Here is a 20,468-nt window from a genome sequence, read left to right as displayed (position 1 = left end):
AATACTATAAATTTTAAAAACATAATGCATGAATGGTTTAATTTAGCATTTAATAATTAAAAATAAAATAAAGTAAATTAAAATCGAAATAATATAAAGTATGATATTTGAGTACGTGATACCAATATTAGTTTATTACTTTGCTATATGAATGAACATAAAATATATATTATCTAATTAAATTTAAATTAAAAAAATATTTATTATATGAACTATATAATCGATCAAATTATTTATTTTCACGAACAATTATGCATATATAGAGATATGATAATACCACAATATGTTATTTATAAATTTAACCATATAATTCTGACAACATCAAACAGCCATTAGTCTCTTACAACACTCATCTTCATTCCTTTTATTAAACACAAACAACCTCAACATTACCCAAACATTACATTGTATCAACCAAGTCTAATCCATTCCCAAAAGGCCTCTGATTATAGCAATCAAGATTGTTGCCAGTTCCAACCCCAAGTATGCCACAGTACCTCCTAAAGAATCCAATCCGATCTGCTACTTGGGGATTCGGCCCTTTCCCGCATTCGAGTCCGCCATTGATAATGTTCGTGATCACACCATACCCTGGAAGTCGGCCGGCTGCCGTGTCTGCGGCAGATGGCTTCCACCTACCTGTAATTACATCGTGGCACGATGGTTTTGGTGCCTGCGGTGTCATCCAAAACCAGAGTGCTGTTTTGAAGGAAATTACTCGATCGGTTGCGACCAGGTCTGGGTTGCCCAGTAAGTTCACCCTTAATGCCTCCCCACATGGACCGTAGTTATAGTTCCTAATATTAATACAGAATATCACATAAACCAAATTATGATATGAACATATTTAAACATATATTTATGTGTGTGTCTCTCTGTGTATACATATATATAATTATATATATACTGACCAGGAGAGTTGGATAGGACCCCTGCCATAATATGATTTACCAGGAGCACAAGGGTATCTGGGACTTGGAGCGCAGTAGTTACTGCTTGGATTTCGTTCCTTAAGAAAGCAATATCCCCATGCATATGGCCCATCAGGTGCGCTAGGCCACCCTCCTGTTCATTATATTACTTTAACATTAATTACTCTTTCACTTAAATTAATTAATTATGCATACCACTAAAATAAACATGTATATAAATATATACATAGTGATCTGTAATCCACAATTGAACCCAGAAAATGAAATTCAACTTATAGTCTGCAATGTTGCTTTTAAGAGTAAACAAATATGTAGCATGCATCTGATCAGTTTTAGACTTATCATACATAATTAGTAATTAAGAACAATTATATTTTGATCAATCACGAAAATAAAAATATTTTAATAAAAAATTTTCAAAATTAATTAAAATTATTTAACTCAATCGACACAATATTCTTATTATTAATAGAACTTATTAAATTACCGGTTGTTTCATGAGACGTTTGACCCAAAAAAGCAGCAATCTCTCTTTTACGAACATCGGTACTACCAGTAGTACCAAAACTGGGAAATGACTTGGCCGCTGCGATAAAAGCATCGTAGGTGTAAAAGCCCTTGGCAGGACAAGCAGGATTATTTCTATGTTTCAGCATCTGATCAAACATTGATCTTGATATAATCTTTTCGATCCCGCCGTCATCACTGTCGTGGCACTGACTTTGGCAGCCATTTCCGCAGTACTCATCCGTGCTGCCGCACCAACCATATTGGCTGCAACATAGGCCTCCGGGACACAAGGCACCCCCAGCTTGCCGTCCACACTGCTCAGCTGATGAGCTACCGAGTAGAAGAGATAACAAGAGAAAGAAAACCAAGGACCAAATCTTCATTTTCATGGGTATTTTGGACCTTTGCTGTGTTCAGAGTATAATTTTCTAACATGGACTATATCTGTATATATAGTCAATGTCGGATGGGGTTTACGATGACTTACTGTTTTTTTCAAAGTAAATAGGATATTTACTCGTAAAAAATATTTTTTTTTCTTCTAAATATATTGTACATATATTAATTAATTAAATTATTACTTTTACTAAATCAAATGTATAAAAATAGTATCAATCCCTGCTAACTAGATATATAAAATATAAAAAGTAATAATAATTATATATATATATATATATCTTATTAATTTATTCGATGTGAATATATAATATTGTAATATAATTATTTTACAATTAATAATCATAGCTTTTTGTACTAACTACTATTGATACTTTTAATCATCTAAACAAAATATTATATTATATGTTCTATGTATATAATAAAATTAATTATGTTTGTAAAATAGCAAAAAGTATGTGTTAACTTGTCATCATCTTATCTAGAAATCCATCAAAAGAAAAGAAAAGAAGAACATATAGGAAGGCGGCTTCAAGTGCTATAATGTTGCAAGTAAACTCTCTTGGTCATTACACGTAACCTCGAGTGTCTAGATGAGTTGCATGCGTGTTTTTTGTAAATAAATATATATGTATATATATGTTTAATTACAAGGACTAGTCATTGCAAAAAGATTATCAAATTTAAATGAAGAAAAAATTAAATTACATTAATTATTTTTTTTACTAGTAATTAACATTTTTTTTTAAATTATAAAATAATTTGCATAAATATGTCACTCTATTAACAAAATATGTAATATTCGAGACTCGAAATTTTGTCTGAAATTAATTTTAGTAATTTAAAAATAAATAAAAATTTATTTATAAATAATTTAATTTAATTTTGTTGAATTTATTAAAAAAATAGGTTATGGATATAATCGAAAATAATTTTTTAAAAAAAGAGGTAAAAATTTAGGTTCGCACGATATTTTAAAAAAAAAAATTAGAAACATGGGATCAAAATACAAATAGAAAAAATTCAGCAACGTAAGACCACCCAGTCAGCAGCTCCGACGAACAGGAGCACGCCGCGTGACAAGGCACACTGACATCGGTGTCACGCGGGTTATCCGCATGCCCCGTGATCGGAAGGCCCAGGATTGATCCCGTGCGCTTGGACGGCTTGGATTCGTTTTTCCTTTAGGCACGATCGGACGGCCGAAGTCAAATCGTGATGGACGGTCCATATTCGTTTTCTCCTTTAGTGCGATCGAATGAACAAGATTGATTGCAATGGACAATTTAGATCAACATAGAATGGGTATAAATACTTCGCATCACACAGGAACCCGAACCATAGCCGTCAGCCTCAGCTGGAGAAAAAGAACTAGACACCCGAGAAGAAGGCTAACCGTCGACCGTCGCTGCACCAGAGCCACCGTCGACTGCCAAAAAAGGTAAAAATTTCTCATACTCGCTCGAAATTCGATTCTAAGCACCCATGTACCCAAATCAGAACAAGAAATACGATGGGTGAGCCAAAAATTGTTGGCAAAATCCAGCGGAACCACCACAGCCAAAACCCCAAAATTCCTCCGATGAGCCCCTTTTCCATTCTCGTTTCACGTGATTTTTTTTATCATGGTGTTCACCATCTTTTTCTGTGTAAGTTAGCCAAAAAAAAAACCTCAGTCGTGAATGAGGACCGGTCGCTCTGCTGCCCCCGCCGGTAGGTTTAGTTTTTTGTGATTTTCCAGTCAACCGAGACCCTTAACGCATTTTTCTACAGTGATACAACCAAAATCAGTCAAACTGCCACCGTGGGTGGAGGAGCCAACCCCGGAGCATGGCAGCACCGCCATGCCAGAACCCCAAAATCGGACGGAAAGAGTTTTGAGCACTGATTTTAAACTTTTGAGGTATTTTTTAAGTACGTGATGAGTGTTTTAGAATTTGTAAGAAAAATTCAGGAACTCAGTACCCGTTAAGAGGTATAGTAGACAATGCAATGTCTCGAAACACCGATCTAGATAACGATTCCTCACTTTATTCCCCATTACAGTAAATTGAAGTTTAACGATGTATAATTTCGTATTTTTATGAAAAATTAGAAAGTCCTAAAAATAATTACAAGTTACTAGTAGAGCCAGAACCAGTTAGTTCACAACTATCTTGATTTTTTGTTTATTTTCCTGTATTGTTCCACTTGCTTGATTGATCAACTGTATGATTAAAATTATTACTTTTAAATTATTTTTTCTATTTATTAATTTTCTGATCGTGATCTTTATCTGATTCATTAATTTGAAATAAAGACCCCAACTACATTTCTTCATTATTGAGATATGAAATCGTACTCTTTACTTAAATATCATTTTATTGATATGTGAATATAAAATGAGATATTGGTATTGCGTGATTAGTTGTGTTGTTGATGAAAATATGTCTGTGATAGACTTACTTGGTACCCAGAAAAGGGTGAATGGGCCCGATACATAGGGAACCCTACCGTGAATGTTACCTCAGTTGGATAAAGCTGGGAAGTCCCCTACCTGAAAAGTTTGAAAGATATGGTTCACCCTCATATCGAACGGGGTATCGAAGCGATGGAATATTTGGCGCTCATTACCAGACAAGGTATGAAAATAGTCAGTTAATTGTTTAAATTGGATATCAGGTTTACGGGTCGAGGGTTACCCCTATGGACCCCAAGGAGTACCAGTAAGTAGGTAAAAAATGAAAGGTAGCGTCTCTTGTTCTCTTATATGTTAAAATAAAAAGTGTATGAATATGAGTCTTTATAGATTGTCTTTAAAAAACTCCTTATGATAAGTATTAAACAAACGTCTTCAAGCTTAAATGTATTTAAATAAAGCAAGGGCTTCATTAGTTTTTTTTATTTTTTTATTTTTACCAATCTTCAGTTTTTCATATCTGTGATTAGTTTGATACTCTTACTGCTCTAGCGTAGCTCACCATTTCATTAGCTACTTCAAATCAAGAGGACCAATATCCAGATTTCGATCAACAAGAGGGTTGTGAGTAGTTCAGTACCCGAACTCCTTTTAAGTGCTAGTGAAAGTTGTCCTAGGATGCTTACTTATTCACTTTTCGTTTTATTTCTTTAATTTTCATTAGTCTTTTAGAAGAGACATTCCCGTAACCCTATTGAGCATTCCAAATTATTGTGTAAAAATGTAAACTTTAACTTTATTAATCGTTTTTGCATTTAATTTATGAATTTATTTTCATTTATTTTCATTTAAGTTACAGGACTTTACAGTTGGTAGTAGAGCCACGTTTCTCGGAACCATTCCTTACACAAAGACTTAAAAATACTAAATACAAACTATCATCCAACCCTTCTTTGTGAAAAATAAGTAGAATAACATGAGGAGATGGGGCCCTTACTGAACAGAGCAGCCTGAGAATGGTCACTTCGAGAGGATATCGATCGACTCTTCGAGACTTATCTCTATCCAACAGGTCATGGAAGAGAGGAGGGAGTTGTTTGACCCTCCACCACTGCCACAGTATGAGCCACCCTTACAATGAGAGGATTCGGTGCCATCTTGATACAACCTTTCCCCTTTACAGTATCATCTGGAACCACTACAGTACAATTCGATACCCCATCATGCAACCAGATGCCACCAGAGGGTCAATCGGCCCCTCTCCAATATAATCCAGTTCCTTTTCAATAAGAGTTGCAAGTACCACGACAAGGACCATGGGGACCAACCCTGTTATCGCATCAACAACACCTGCCGCATCTGCGGAAGTGCCCAACTCTATGCGAGAGAGTGCCCGCAAAATCAGAAGCAGGCCAGACCTCCTATCCAGAGCAGAGCTTACAACCTTACTCAGCAGTATACTGAAGCCAACCCAAATGTGATACAGGGCGTGTACACTATCTGTAATCACATTGCATATATTTTGATTGATACTGGTGGTTCACATTCATTTACCTCAAATGCCTTTATACCAAACTTGGATGTATTACCTGAAAGACTATATTTTGTATTATTTATGTCTACTCTACTCCAGTGTCGCTGCCGCGAAAAATTGTAAAAATTTCCTCTAATGAGGCCATTCTCGATTCCCGTTTTGCATAATTCTTCCACCATTGTAATCACTGTTTCTTTTTCTACAGGTTAACTGAAGTAAAACACCCAACCACAAAGGTGCGCCAACGGAGCCGCCGCACCGGAGAACCTCGCCACCAGTGAGTTTTAATTTTTCGATTTTTTTCAGCCAACCGAGGCCCCTTAACGTATTTTCTCGCAGAGATTGATACAAAATCTGCCGAATTCTATCGAAAACAGTCGACCCAAGGTAAACGCACGCCGTGGGCGACAATGCCATCGCTGAAGCACGGTGGAGCCACCGTGCTGGAATTCCAGAATTTGCAAAAAGGGGTCCTAACACTGATTTTAGGTTTTTTGGCATATTTCTAAGTACTTAAAGCGCGTTTTAATTCCCAAAATAAAATTCAGAGAACCCGGGAGCGCCAGTAAGCGCAGTCAATAAGTTTAGCATTTCGAGCATCAATTTAAGTAAAAAGCCTTCATCTTATTTTCTATTATGGAATTGAAGTCTAACTAATAACAATAATACGGTATTTTGTGCAATTTAGAAAATATCCATAATTAATTACAGGTTACTAATGGAGCCATAATCGGAAGTTTTTGACTGTTGATTTCTTTAATTTATTTTAAAGTTTGAATGCATGATAATACCTGATTGATTGATCTTATAGTTTAAATACATGTATTTCTTGCTTCATGTGATTATGGTTGAATTGAAGAATTGAAAATTAAAGAAAGTCGGAAAATTTGTTTATTAAGTGAATGGATGAGACAACAGCTTTACTAGATATTTTGAAAAATGGTGAATGGACCGGGTGCATAAGGAACCCTATTGTGAATGTTGCCTCATACCGGATATGGTATCAAGGTTTGATAATTTAGCACTCATACCAGACGGGGTATGGGGACGACCCGTTTCACCCTCATACCCGACGGGGTATCGAAATTTAGTAATTTAGTGCTCATACCAGACAGGGTATTGGGACGGACCGTTAATTGAAAATGTTAAAGGAAATGGTTCACACGTTATGGGGATATCCTTATGAACCTCTATAGATACCAGTAGATTGATAAAAGAGAAAACTGTTGTTTTAACCGATTGTATATGAAATCATAATATGTGATATGCTATTGTTTTTATATGTTGTTTTTTATAAATCTCGCTACGGTAAGTAGATGGTAAATGATTTTATTTATGATAAACGATTTTACTTAATTAAAAGCTCCATTAGTTATTTTTATGATTTCTACTAATTTTCATTTCTGTATCGCTGAGTAGTGTGATATTCTTACTGAACTAGTGTAGCTCATTCTTTCATTAACTATTTCATATTAAAAGGACAGAGATCTAAAATCCAATCCATAAGAGAATTGCGAGTAGGACGTTCAGTTGTTACCCGTTTTACCGTCATACCGAACGGAGTATTAAGATTTTGTAATTTGGCACTCATACCGGACAGGGTATAGGGACGATATGTTAATTAGAAATATTAAAGGAAACGGTTCATGCGTTGTGGGGACATCCCCTCGGACCTCTATGAACACAAGTACGCTGATAAAAGAGAAAATTATTGTTCCAACCGATTGCATATAAAATCATAATATGTGTTATATTATTGCTTCTATATATTATTTTTTATAAATCTCGCTACAGTAAGTAGATGGTAAATGATTTTATTTATGATAAATGATTTTGCTTAATTAAGAGCTCCATTAGTTGTTTTTATAATTTCTACTAACCTTCAAGCTGAGTAGCGTGATATTCTTACTGGGCTAGTGTAACTTATTTTTTCATTAACAATTTCAGATCAAAAAGATAGGGATCCAGAGCCTGATACACAAGAGGATTATGAATAGAACATTCAGTTGTTTACTTTTAATTTATTTCCTTGGTTATTAGTTGTTCTTTTAGAATGGTTATTCCCGTAAACTCTATTTAGTATTTTTAGTTATTGTGTAAGGAATGTAAACTCTAACTATTTATTTCGCTTCCGTACTCAATTTATAATTTATTTCATTTGAAGTTTTCGGGGTCGTTATATTCATGCTAATAGTATATAATCGAATAAACCATATAAATCGATAAGGCTATAGAAAATATAAATTTAGAACTTGCACCATTTAATAACGAGCAAATAGAGCAGTATAAGAAAATAAACAAAAAATTAGAACAATCACGAACTAATCGGTTCCGCCTCCACTAGTGACCTGTAATTATCTTTAGGGTTCTCTAATTTTTCATAAAAATACGAAATTATGCAACGTTAAGTCTCAATTTACCGTAACAGAGAATAGGGTGAGGGATTCCTACTCGAATCGGTGTTTTCAGACGTTGACTGTCTATTATGCTTGTTAACGGGTACCGAATTTTTTGGATTTTTGTTGTGGAATTCAAAACACTCGTCACGTACCTAAAAATACCCCCAAAAGTTGAGAATCAGTGCCAAAAACTCTTTCCGGCCGAGTTTGGAGTTCTAGCACGGTGCTGTCGTCATGCTCCGATGCTAGCTCCATATCGCATGGTGGAGGTTTACCTCGGCCTGGCCAATTTTAGCCGATTTTAAACGTACCCCTACAAAAAAACACGTTATGGGCCTCAATTGGCCGAAAAATCACCAAAAACACCAAACCTACCAGCGGGGGGATATCAGGTGTTGCGGCTCTGCCAATCCTTCGCAATTGGGGTTCCTTCTTCAGCTAACCTGTACAGAAAGCGACGGTGAGCGCAATGATCGAAACATCGCATGAAATAAAAAATGAAAAGGGGCTCAACAAAAGGATTTTTAGGTTTTGGGCTCGGTAGCTTCGTCGAGCGTTGCCTGTGATTTTTGGTTCACATGCCATCCCTCTTGCTCCGATTTAGCCACAGAGATGCTCAGAATCGAATTCTGAGTGGGTATGAGAAATTTTTACATCTTTTGGTTTCCGGCAGTGGCTCCGGTGCAGCGACAATCGGTAGTCGGATTCCTTCTTTGGCGGGGGCTGGCGGCTAGGGTTTGGGCTCCCATGCGACGCGAAGTATTTATACCCATCCCGCGTCGATTTAGACCGTTCATCATGATTGATCTCATCCTTCAATCGCGTCTAAAGAGAAAATGAATCTGGGCTGTCCATCGTGATTTGATCTCAGCCATCCGATCGCACCTAAAGAGAAAATGAATACGGACCGTCCACACGTGCGAGATCGATCATGTGTCGTTCGATCGTGGGGCATGCGTATCGCCCACGTACATTAGTGTGCCTTACCACGCAGCATGATCCTGTTCGTCGGGGCTACTGACTGGGCAGTCCTACATTTCCAAACTTTTTTAATTTCTACTTTGACCTCTGTTTCTAATTTTTCTTTCAAAAACATCATTCGAACCCAAACTTTTATTCATTTTTTCCAAAATTTATTTCAATTACATCCCTAACTATTTTTTTCAATAATTTAATAAAATTGAATAGAAATTAATTTATAATTAATTTTTTATTTATTTTTAAAATACCGAAATTGATTCCGGACCCAATTTTGGGCCTGGGGTATTACAGTGTGATTGTAAGAAGTTTAGGGACATGGGGTTTAGGGATCTTCATTATTTTAATTTGGTTGTGCTTGGTAAACAATGCTAGAAATTGATTTCTCATCATGACTATACATAGTCTTCAAAGCAAAATACTTCACTAGAGGGGACTTTTTTTCAGCACATGTATCTGTTAATCATAGTTACACATGGAAGAGTATTACGAAGGCTATTGATGTTATGAGAATGGGGCTTCGGTAGAAAGTAGGGAACGGTGAAAACATTCATATTGGGTATGACCATTGAGTACTGAGGGGAAATGAAAATTTTATGGAGGATAATTTGCCTTCGAATTTTGATGGGAATCTCAATGCCAGAAGCCTAATGAATGACGATGGGAGATGATGGGATCTTAACAAGCTTATTGATAGTTTAGCCAAAGGGATGTGAGAGCAATCCTGTTGATACCATTGAGCAAAAAAGGGACAAGAGATAAGTTTATTTGGGATTATGAGAAGAATGGGTCTTAAATTGCGAAATTAAGGTATTATGTGTGCTTGAATTAAATAGATATGGCAAGGGGTAGAGTGGAAGGTGATTTCTGGCCTAGGATACGGAAGTTACATATTCCTCCTAAAGTTTGAGACTTTTGTGTGGAAAGCTTTAAAGGATATCTTGCCAACTAAGATTCATTTACAACAAAGAGGAACTGATGTGCCTGTGTCTTGTAATTTTTGTGAGTTGCGTGAGGATTTAAATAATGTGATGGTCAAATGTGATTGGATAAAGTAAGTATAGTTGAATTGAAATAGTTAGTATGAGTCCCTGGATTTATCTTTTTAGGAATTATTTCTACAGGTGCTGAAGGATGGACCTGCTTATAACGACCTGGAACTTTAAAAGGAAATAAATTATAAGTTGAATGCAGAAGCGAAATAATAAAGTTAGGGTTTACATTCCTTACACAATAATTTAGAATACCCAATAGGGATATGGGAATAATCATTCTAAAAGAACAAACGAAAAATCAAATAAATAAATGAAAAGTAAACACCTGGGCATCCTATTCGCAACCCTCTTGTGGATCGGGATCTGAATCTTGGTCCTCTCGATCTGAAATGGTTAATGAAAGAGTGAACTACTCTAACCCAGTAAGAATGTCACACTACTCTCCGATACATAAATGAAGGTTGGTAAAAATTATAAAAATAACTAATTGAGCTCTTAATTTAAGTAAATTTATTTATCATAAATAAAATCATTTATTATATACTTACCGTAGCGAGCTTTTCAAAATTGACCTATAGAGGCAAATAACATCATAATCTCATTTTCAATTAGGTAGAACAACAACTTTCTCTTTTTATCTGCCTACTGATATCTATAGGGGTCTATAGGGCCCCCACTACGTGTGAACCCTTATTAAACATTGTCAACTAACTGGCCGTCCACATACCCCGTCTAGTATGAGCGCTAAAAATATCATCCCTCAATATTTTGTCCGATATAAGGGTGAAACGGGTCGTCCCCATATCCGGTATAAATACTGAAAATACCATCCCTCAATACCTTATTCGGTATAAGGGTGAAACGAGCCGTCCCCATTCCCCGTCCGATATAAATACCGAAAATACCATCCCTCAATACCTTATCCAGTATAAGGGTGAAACGGGTCCTACTCATACTCTGTCTGGTGTGAGTGCCAAAATACCAATCCTCGATAGCCGGTCCGATATGAGGCAACGTTCATGGTTGGGTTCCCTATGTACCCGGCCTGTCAACTATCTCCCAGGATATTCAGTAAGGCTACCATTCATTTATTCACTTAATCAAACAATTTTTCATTTATATTTAATTTTTAGTTTCATAATTTAACTGTAAATCACGCAAAACAAACAATACATGCATCAAGGAAACACAACTGAATCATCATACCAATTCCAATGTATTATTATGCATTTAAAATTGTAAAATCGATCAATCAGTTAAAACATGATAAACAGTAATAAATAACCGGTTATGCCTCCATTATTAACCTGTAATTAATTATCAAAGTTTTCTAAATTACACAAAATACTGTATTATTTATAATTAAACTTTAATTCTATAACAGAGAATAAAATAAGTGATTCTTACTCGAATCGATGTCCGAAACACTAAACATTCAGCTGCGCCTACTAGTGGTCCTTGGACTTTCTGAATTTTTTTTCGGAGATTAAAACACGCTTCGAATACCTAGAAATACCCCAAAAAAATCCAAAGTCGGTGTTAAAAATTTTTTGCGGAGCCGCTGTACCGGAATTTCGAAATTGACCGAGTAGGCCCTGGGTCTGATTTTTGAGTTATTTGGGACATGTGTAGGTACCGTAAGTGCATTTTAGTTCCTGAAAAAAAATTCAGGGAATCCAGGGACTGCCCGTAGGTGCAATGAAAATCTAATTTTGGACGTCGAATCATGTAAGGACCCCTCATCCTATTTTCTATCATGAGATTGAAGTCTAAATAAATAATAAAATAGTATTTTTACAAATTAAGTAGATATGCATAATTAATTACGGTTGTTAATGGAGCCCGAATCGGTCATATTTCTCTGTCAGTTCCTGTTTGATTTATTTTACAGTTTAAATACATTATGTTATCTGGTTTATTTATTCTATGATTTTGAATGCATGAATCACTGTTTACTTCACTACTATTTGATTTTGTGAATCTAAGATATGTTTGTCTTGTTATATGCACGTTACTTGTTTAAGTATTCATATTTGAATAGGTAACGGAGACAAAGGAACAAAATAGAAAAGGGGTGTGAATTGATAAATGGATAAGATGACAGCCTCACTAGATATTCTGAGAGATGGTGGATGAATCGGGTCTACAAGGAACCCTATCAGGAACGTTGTCTCATACCGAACGAGTTATGGAGACTTTAAATATTTTGACGCTTATACCGGACGGGGTATGGGGATGACCGCTTCACCCTCATACCGGACGGGGTATTAAAGTTTATCGTTTGGCGCCCATACCGATGGGGTATGGGGACAGTCTTGGAAATTAAGTTTGTTAAGAGAATGGTTCACGTATAGCGGGGACCCCTATGGATCCCCATGGATAATAGTAGGCTGATGAAAAGGGGGCAACTATTGTTTGATGATTGAAATATAAAAGTATGACATGTGCTATATTACAGATTATGTATGAATTCATAATATCTATGATGTTATTGTTTCCATGGGTCGTTTTTATAAATCTCACTGAGGTAAGTGAACGGTAAATGGTTTGATTATTGATGAATGTATTTGTTTAAAATTTGTGCTCCATTGGTTATTTTTGGTTTTCTACCAACCTTTACTTCTGTGACAGTGATATAGTGTGACGTCCTTATTGGGCTAGTGTAGCTCATTCTTTACTTAACCATTTCAGATCAGGAGGACTTGGTTCTCGAGCCTGATCCACAAGAAGACGGTGAATAGATGCTTAGATGTCTTATAGTTTTCTTTATAGTCTTTCATTTCTAGTATTTCTTTCAGAGGACTTATTCTTTGATATTATTTAGTACGTTTAAGTTATTGTGTAAGGGATATTAATCAGAACCTTTTATTTCGCTTTCGTACTCAGATTTATATATATATATATTTTCTTTTTAATTTTTTGGCTTGTCACAAATTCTACGGGTTGGCATGGAAAATATGGGGCTGCAGGAATGATTAGGGCCAGTAATTGTCAGCTGTGTTTTGTAGATGGGGCCAGTTTTGGAGAACTTTACAAGTATGGCTTTGGGGCTATTTTTCAAGATGGAGAAGGGAATTTTATCAAAGCAATTTCGTGCCATAATTATGGCTTGTCTCACCTTGAAATTGTGGAGGTTGTAGCAGTTTGGGAGGCAATTCTTTGGGCTACCAATTATTTTTAAGAGCAAGGGCTTATTCTCACAAATGCTTAGTCTATTGCTAATGCAATTAACAATGATAAAGTAGATTTCTTAGAATTAGGTATTATTTTAGCATATTTTAATGATTTGCTTCAGGTTAGACCAAACATAAAGGTCAGATGGGTTCGCAGATAAACTAATATGGAAGCTCATCTACTAGCTAGAGCTTCACCTAGTCATGCTAGCTTCTATCTTTGGAATCAATTTCTAAATTTTTTGTATGAGTTATTTCAGTAATGGAATGGATTATTATTCTTATTTCACAAAAACTAAACAAAATTGATATTCAAATATATTTTGATCTCTTACCATACATGTTTTGAATAAAATTTTATTAAAAATTTATTTTTTTATTGGTTATAAAAAGAAATAAGACATACAACTAAGTATCAATCACACGAGTGAGTATATAACAAATAAAATAATATTCATTCAAACTTAAACTTATATGTTATAATCTATTATAGTTTTAAAGAATACGAATAATATGAAGTCGGACCACTTAATTTTACTTTATTTTTGGATCAAGTTGTCTTCAAGTTTAAAATAAAAAATTTATCTAAATTTGACTCTATTATATAGATATGTTTTCAGATTTAGTTATATACATTACACATTAAAAATATAATTTATTGTATAATAAATTATGAAATATATATTATTATATATGATATATTTAAAAGATGTCGTGTTTTACAATAAATATATATTATTATTAATAATATATTTAAATAATAAAAAATTTCGTATATGTTTTAGAAGTAAATTATATTATAGTTTAATTTTAAAACAAATATTATTTAAATAATTTACAATTAATATAAATTTATTAATAATAAATTAATATTGTATTTTTAATTTAAAAATATTAACTATATTAATTAGTGAGACATAAAATGAATGCTTATATTTATGGGAAATGCTATTTTATCATAAATTATTTTTTAAAACATATATATTTAATAAAATAGATTAAAGTGTATTTTAATAGATTGATAATATAACTTTAGAGATTTTCAAGATGTAATGTACAATTTTTTTTTTTAATAATTTTAATATTTATGAACACACAAATGCTATAAATTTAAAAAATGTAATGCACGAATGATTTAATTTACCATTTTATAATTAAAAATAAATTAAATTAAATTAAAATCAAAATAATATAAAGTATGACATTTGAGTACGTTATTAAAAAAAGTAATACCAATATTAGTTTATTACTTTGCTATGTAAACGAACATAAAATATATATCATCTACTTAAATTCAGGTAAAAAAAATATTTATCATATGAACTATATATTCCATCAAATATTTTATTTTCATAAACAATTATGTATATATGGATGTGATAATACCACAATATGTTATTTATAAATTTAACCATATAGTATTTTTCAACAACATCAAATAGGCATAAGTCTCTTACAACACAATATTTTATTTGATGCCTATTTTTACACATTCATCTTCATTCCTTTTATTGCACACATAAACACAAACAACTTCAACATTACCCAAACATTACATTTCATCAACCAAGTTTAATCCATTCCCAAAAGGCCTTTGTTTATAGCAATCAAGATTATTGCCAGTTCCAACCTTAAGTATTCCACAATACCTCTTATAGAATCCAATTCGGTTTGCTACCTGAGGATTCGGACCTTTTCCACATTCGAGTCCGCCATTAATAATGTTCGTGATCACACCATACCCTGGAAGTCGACCGGCTGCCTTGTCTGCAGCGGATGGCTTCCACTTACCAATAATAACATCGTGGCATGATGGTTTTGGTCGTTGCGGTGTCATCCAGAACCAAATTGCTGTTTTGAAGGAGATTACTCGATCAGTTGAAACTAGATCTGGGTTCTTCAGTAAGCCCACCTTTAGTGCCTCCCCACATTGACCATAATTGTAGTTCCTGTTATATCATAATGTTAGTACAAAAAATTACGTAATATAAACATATTTAAACATATATGTATGTATGTGTATTAGAATACATTAGTTAGTACTTAATGTAATTTCTCATAAATATAAGGTTCATTACTACTAATTGATTAAAAAATTGTAAAAATTTTAAAACATATCAGATTTTACGAAAAATTTATAACTTGAGTTTAATAAAAATTAAGAACAGAACGAGAAAGATTTTGATGAAATACGTGGAGGAGGAGAAGAGTGCTCGGGAAGCCGAGACACAGAGGAAAAGGAGAAAGCTCGATTTTGTAAAATTGTGGAAAATGATAATTTGTTCATTAATTGAGAACAAAGGGGTATTTATATAAAGGAATTAATTTATGGATAATTACATGATGAACCCTATATTTATAAGTAAATACATTTGGTACCAATTAACATATTCTAATACAATATATATATATATATATATTCACTTACCAGGAAAGCTGGATAGGACCCCTGCCATAATATGATTTACCTGGAGCGCAGGGGTATCTGGAACTTGGAGCGCAGTAGTTACTGCTTGGGTTTCGTTCCTTAAGAAAGCAATACCCCCATGCATATGGCCCATCAGGTGCACTTGGCCACCCTCCTGTTCATTCATTATATTAATTTAACATTAATTTCACCTACTTACTGAAATAAACATATATGTATATATATGCAGTGATCTGTGATATAAAATTGAACCCAGAAAGAAAAATCAACTTACCGTCTGCAATATTGCTTCTGAGAGCAAAAAAATATGTACCATGCATCAGATCATTTTAGACTAGTCATACAGAATTATATTTTGACTAGCTGCAAGTATAAATACTTTAATAAGAAATTTTTAGGTGTGATCAGAATTATTTATCTTAATTGGTATATCGTTTTCATTATTAATAGATCTTGATAAATTACCGGTTGTTTCATGGGAGGTTTGACCAAAGAAAGCAGCGATCTCTCTTTTACGAACATCGGTACTACCAGTAGTGCCAAAACCACGAAAAGACTTGGCCGCTGCGATAAAAGCATCGTAGGTGTAAAAGCCTTTGGCAGGGCAAGCAGGATTGTTTCTATGTTTTAGCATTTGATCAAACGTTGATCTTGATATAATACTTTCGACTCCGCCTAAATCACCGGGGTTGCATTGACTTTGACAGCCATCTTCGCAGTAGTCATCGGTAGAGCCGCACCAACCATATTGGCTGCAACATAGGCCTCCGGGGCAAAGGGCACCCCCAGCTTGCTGGCCACACTGCTCAGCTGATGAGCTACCAAGTAGAGGAGATAATAAGAGACAGAAAACCAAGGACCAAAACCTCATTTTCATGGGTGTTTAGGACTTCTGCTGTGTTGAGTATGATTTTCTTGTATGGACTATATGTGTGTGTATATATAGTCAATGTCACACGAGGGATATGATTACTTACTGTTTTTTACTAAATAAATGGGATATATTAACTTTGTGACAATTCTAATTATAATAATTCAGTCGTTAATTTTTTTTTTATTTTTATTTTGAATATATTATAATTTTTTAAAATAAAATTAAATTTAATTATTATAATTTTATAACAATAGTAATTAACTAAATTATTGATCTCACTAAAATAATATTAATGTTTGATAGCTAGATATATAAAATATTAAAAACAATAAGAACTAAATATATATCTAATTACTTTATTTATTTTATTCTTTCATACGTTTTGTTTATTATGTAAATGATATTAATCATAATATTTTATTTCGTTTTCGCACTTATAATTTTTATATATACGTTTCTTTTTAATTTTTGTGACCATTACAAATTTATTCAACATAAATATAAACTGTATATATAATTTTTAATATGCATATTTTACAATTAATAATACCATCAACAAAATATACATTTTGTAGGTTGCAGTCAGATTATATAATAAAATTAATTATATTATTTTTTATTAAAATATCAAGTACGTAACAGTATAGAAATAACATATAATATTAAACAAAAGAAAAAGTCAGAAAAGAGAAACTTACTGGCATGCGGCTTCAAGTGCTATAATGTTGCAAGTAGGCTCTCGTGGTTCATACACGTAACCTCAAGTAGCTAGGTGAATTGTATGCCAATTTTTGTAAATAAAATATATATATATATATGTATACATTTAAAAATAAAAGTAAAAGCAAAGTTACATTAACTATTTCTTTACTAGTAATTAGTATGTTATTTTAAGTTATAGAATAATTATAAAATAATTACCGTAAATTGTTGAATTTTTTCGATAAATAAATTTAATGTAAATTTTACTATACGTACTATAATATTTATTAATAAAATATATGTATTTTTATAGAACGAAATTAAATTATGAAATGTAAAACCGTAATGTATCGTAAAATTTAAATAAAAAGTAATTTGCTCCAAGAACTTTGTTTTTGAAAATTAAAAGAGAGTAGGACAGAATATAATATTTTATAAAACTTTAGGTTAGAGTTTTTTTTGTTAGTAAAGTACGATAGTTTTATTAAACTCTTCGACTTTTGATCGCGGGAGGGATTTTGTTAATATTGTAAGATGTAAATTATGTGAATATGTTATTTTTTAATAAAATAATATATGATATTTAATAATTATATGATTCATATATATATCAATCATAATAAAATATAAAAAATTTCAAAGTGAGGATGCACACAGAAGCATAATTCGATTCGAATTAATAATTTATTAAAAAAAATATATTAGTTGTTAAATTAAATAATAGTTAGATTATAAATAAATTACTTTAGATGAATTATAACATATAACTTTTAATAATAAAAGTTATTTTTATTTCTAATAAAACTTTAATTCTACTTTAATTTGCATTATTAAGCAAGAGTGGAGTTCAAGTACTATTTCTTCACCTTCCTTTCTAGAAGAAGAAAAATCTTCTTTATTATTATTAACTTTCAAGTAAGATTTCACAGTAATTTTGAATTAACTTTTAAATAAATTACTGAAAAATTTTTGAATACAACATAATATATGTATATATATATCTTGTGTGTTAAATAATAATCGAAATTCTAATCTTTAATTTCTAGAGATGAAAAAATACCGTGTAACTTAAATGTCAAATATCCTCATCATAAAAATTAATAAAATTAATAATACATATTATAATATTTATGAAATTCCATTTGTGTAATACTTGAGTCCGGAATTTGGTTTATGATCAATTTTAACATTTTAAATATATAAAAAATTTATTTTTAAATTAATTTATTTTAATTTTTGTTGAATTTATAAAAAAAAATAAGTTAGGGATGAAATTAAAAATAATTTTAAAAAAAATTGGTGAAATTTTGGGTTTGTATGGTATTTTTTAAAGAAAAATCGAAAACTGGATGTCATAACGCTATTTTAGAAAATTTTACCATGTAAAACTGATCAGTCAGCAGCATCGATGAACCAGAGCGCGTCGTGTGGTAAGGCACGTTGACTCGATGCCACGCGGGAGGTCACGCTGGCGATCCGCGTGCCCCGCGATCAGACAGCCCAAAAATCTTCTCGCACGTGTGGATGATCCGAATCCGTTCCCTCCACAAGCGTGATGGGACGGTCGCGATCAAACGTGATGAACACTCAAAATTCGTTTCCTCCTTAGGTGTGATCGGATGGTCGAGATCAAATGCGATGAACGGTCCAGATTTGTTTTCTCCTTAGGCGAGATTGAATGGTCGAGATTAAACACGATAAACGGTCCATATTAATGCAAAATTGGTATAAATATTTTGCATCACACAGAACCTGAACCCTAACCGCCAGTCCCCCTCTGGAGAAGAAGAACCAGTCACCGAAGAAGGGAGAAGACCACTGCCCCTCGCCGCACCGGAGCCACCTTCAACTGCCGAAAAAGGTAAAAATTCTTCAACCCGCTCAAAATTTAATTTTGAGCACCCCTGCAGCTATATCAGAATAAAACAAACAGCGAGTGAGGTGGAAATCGTGGAAAAAACTCAGAGGCACCGCCAAGGGCAAAACTCGCAACCGCCTCTGATGAGCCCCTTTCCGTTTCTCGTTTCGTGCGATTTTTTCACCATTATATTTTTCATAGGTTGGCAAAAAAAAATGCCCAGCTGCGAACATGAACCGGCAGAGCCACTGTATCGAAAAATTCTACCGCCGATAGGTTTCTGTTTTTATTTTTTTGGGCCAACCGAGCCCCTCTAATGTATTTTCTCGTAAGAATAGATATAAAACCAGTCGAAACCGGCTAAAACATGCCGAAAATAGCTAGACCAAAGCAAACTGCTGTTGCGAGTGGCAGTGCTGTCGCCGGAGCACGGTGGTGTCGCCATGTCGGAACCCCCAAATTGGCCAAAAAAGAATTTTTAACACTGATTTTGGGTTTTGAGAGGTTTTTTTAGGTACATAAAGCGTGTTTTAATCTTAACATAAAAATTCAAGAAATCTGAGAACCGTCAGTAGGCGCAGTAGAAAGTTTGATATTTCAAACACCGATTTGAATAAGAATCTCTCACCTTACTCTCTGTTATGGAATTGAAGTTTAATGATCGATAATATGATATTTGTGTAATTTAGAAAACTTCGAGAATAATCACAAGTTACTAATGTAGTCGGAACTGGTCAATTATTTATTGTTTGTCCTATTTAACTGATTGTTTGATTTTACAAATTTAAATGCGTGATAATATATTAGAATGATTAAATGATTCAGTTGTACTTTCTTTATGCATGTATTGTTTATCTTGCGTGATTTACGGTTAATTTATGAAACTGAAAAATTAAAATGTAAATAAAAAATTGCTTGATTGAGTGAATTGATGAATGATTGTCTTACTATATATCTTTGGAGATGGTGGACATATCGGGTACATAAAAAATCCTACCGTGAACGTTACCTCATACCGAATGGAGTATCGAAGGATAGTATTTTTTGCGCTTATACTAGACAGGGTATGGGGACAGCCTGATTCACCCTCATACCGGACGGGATATTGAGGGATGATATTTTTGACGCTCATACCGGATGGGGTATGAGACGGCTGCTAAGTTGACATAGTTTATATATTGGTTCACGTGTAGTAGAACATCTTTATGGACCCCCAGGGATACGAGTAAGTAAATAAAAAAAGAAAATTTATTGTTATTGCTCACTTGAATATGAGATTATGATGTTGTTT

The 20,468-nt window shown here is 33.5% G+C and overlaps 2 protein-coding genes across 2 annotated transcripts; both read right to left on the bottom strand.

Annotated features, from left to right (window-relative positions):
• Positions 1 to 266: 266 nt before the first annotated feature.
• Positions 267 to 1,879, bottom strand: LOC148268661 (endochitinase). The gene is made up of 3 exons (XM_088212625.1): positions 1,420 to 1,879; positions 912 to 1,065; positions 267 to 797 (listed from the first exon to the last, which is right to left on the bottom strand). Exons 1-3 carry the CDS (start codon positions 1,829 to 1,831, stop codon positions 401 to 403), a joined length of 963 nt encoding a protein of 320 aa, XP_088068751.1. The 5' UTR covers positions 1,832 to 1,879; the 3' UTR covers positions 267 to 400.
• Positions 1,880 to 14,695: 12,816 nt separating this feature from the next.
• LOC110807133 (endochitinase-like) lies at positions 14,696 to 16,650 on the bottom strand. Its single transcript, XM_088212626.1, has 3 exons — positions 16,209 to 16,650; positions 15,744 to 15,897; positions 14,696 to 15,264 (listed from the first exon to the last, which is right to left on the bottom strand). The coding sequence occupies exons 1-3, from the start codon at positions 16,618 to 16,620 to the stop codon at positions 14,868 to 14,870; spliced, it is 963 nt and encodes a 320-aa protein (XP_088068752.1). The 5' UTR covers positions 16,621 to 16,650; the 3' UTR covers positions 14,696 to 14,867.
• Positions 16,651 to 20,468: the final 3,818 nt, after the last annotated feature.

This window comes from Carica papaya, chromosome 2 (genome assembly GCF_054855325.1).
Source record: "Carica papaya isolate Zhongbai chromosome 2, ASM5485532v1, whole genome shotgun sequence".
Taxonomy (NCBI): domain Eukaryota; kingdom Viridiplantae; phylum Streptophyta; class Magnoliopsida; order Brassicales; family Caricaceae; genus Carica; species Carica papaya.
Note: the sequence above shows the minus strand (reverse complement) of the source record. Positions and strands in the feature narration are given on the sequence as shown.

Excerpts from the sequence above, each read along its gene's own strand:
- LOC148268661 (XM_088212625.1), bottom strand. The coding sequence starts at position 1,831 with ATGAAAATGAAGATTTGGTCCTTGGTTTTCTTTCTCTTGTTATCTCTT. Across the intron at positions 1,066-1,419 it reads AACGTCTCATGAAACAACCG|GAGGGTGGCCTAGCGCACCT; the intron begins GTAATTTAATAA and ends TATAATGAACAG. Across the intron at positions 798-911 it reads GGTCCTATCCAACTCTCCTG|GAACTATAACTACGGTCCAT; the intron begins GTCAGTATATAT and ends TATTAATATTAG.
- LOC110807133 (XM_088212626.1), bottom strand. The coding sequence starts at position 16,620 with ATGAAAATGAGGTTTTGGTCCTTGGTTTTCTGTCTCTTATTATCTCCT. Across the intron at positions 15,898-16,208 it reads AACCTCCCATGAAACAACCG|GAGGGTGGCCAAGTGCACCT; the intron begins GTAATTTATCAA and ends ATGAATGAACAG. Across the intron at positions 15,265-15,743 it reads GGTCCTATCCAGCTTTCCTG|GAACTACAATTATGGTCAAT; the intron begins GTAAGTGAATAT and ends ATGATATAACAG.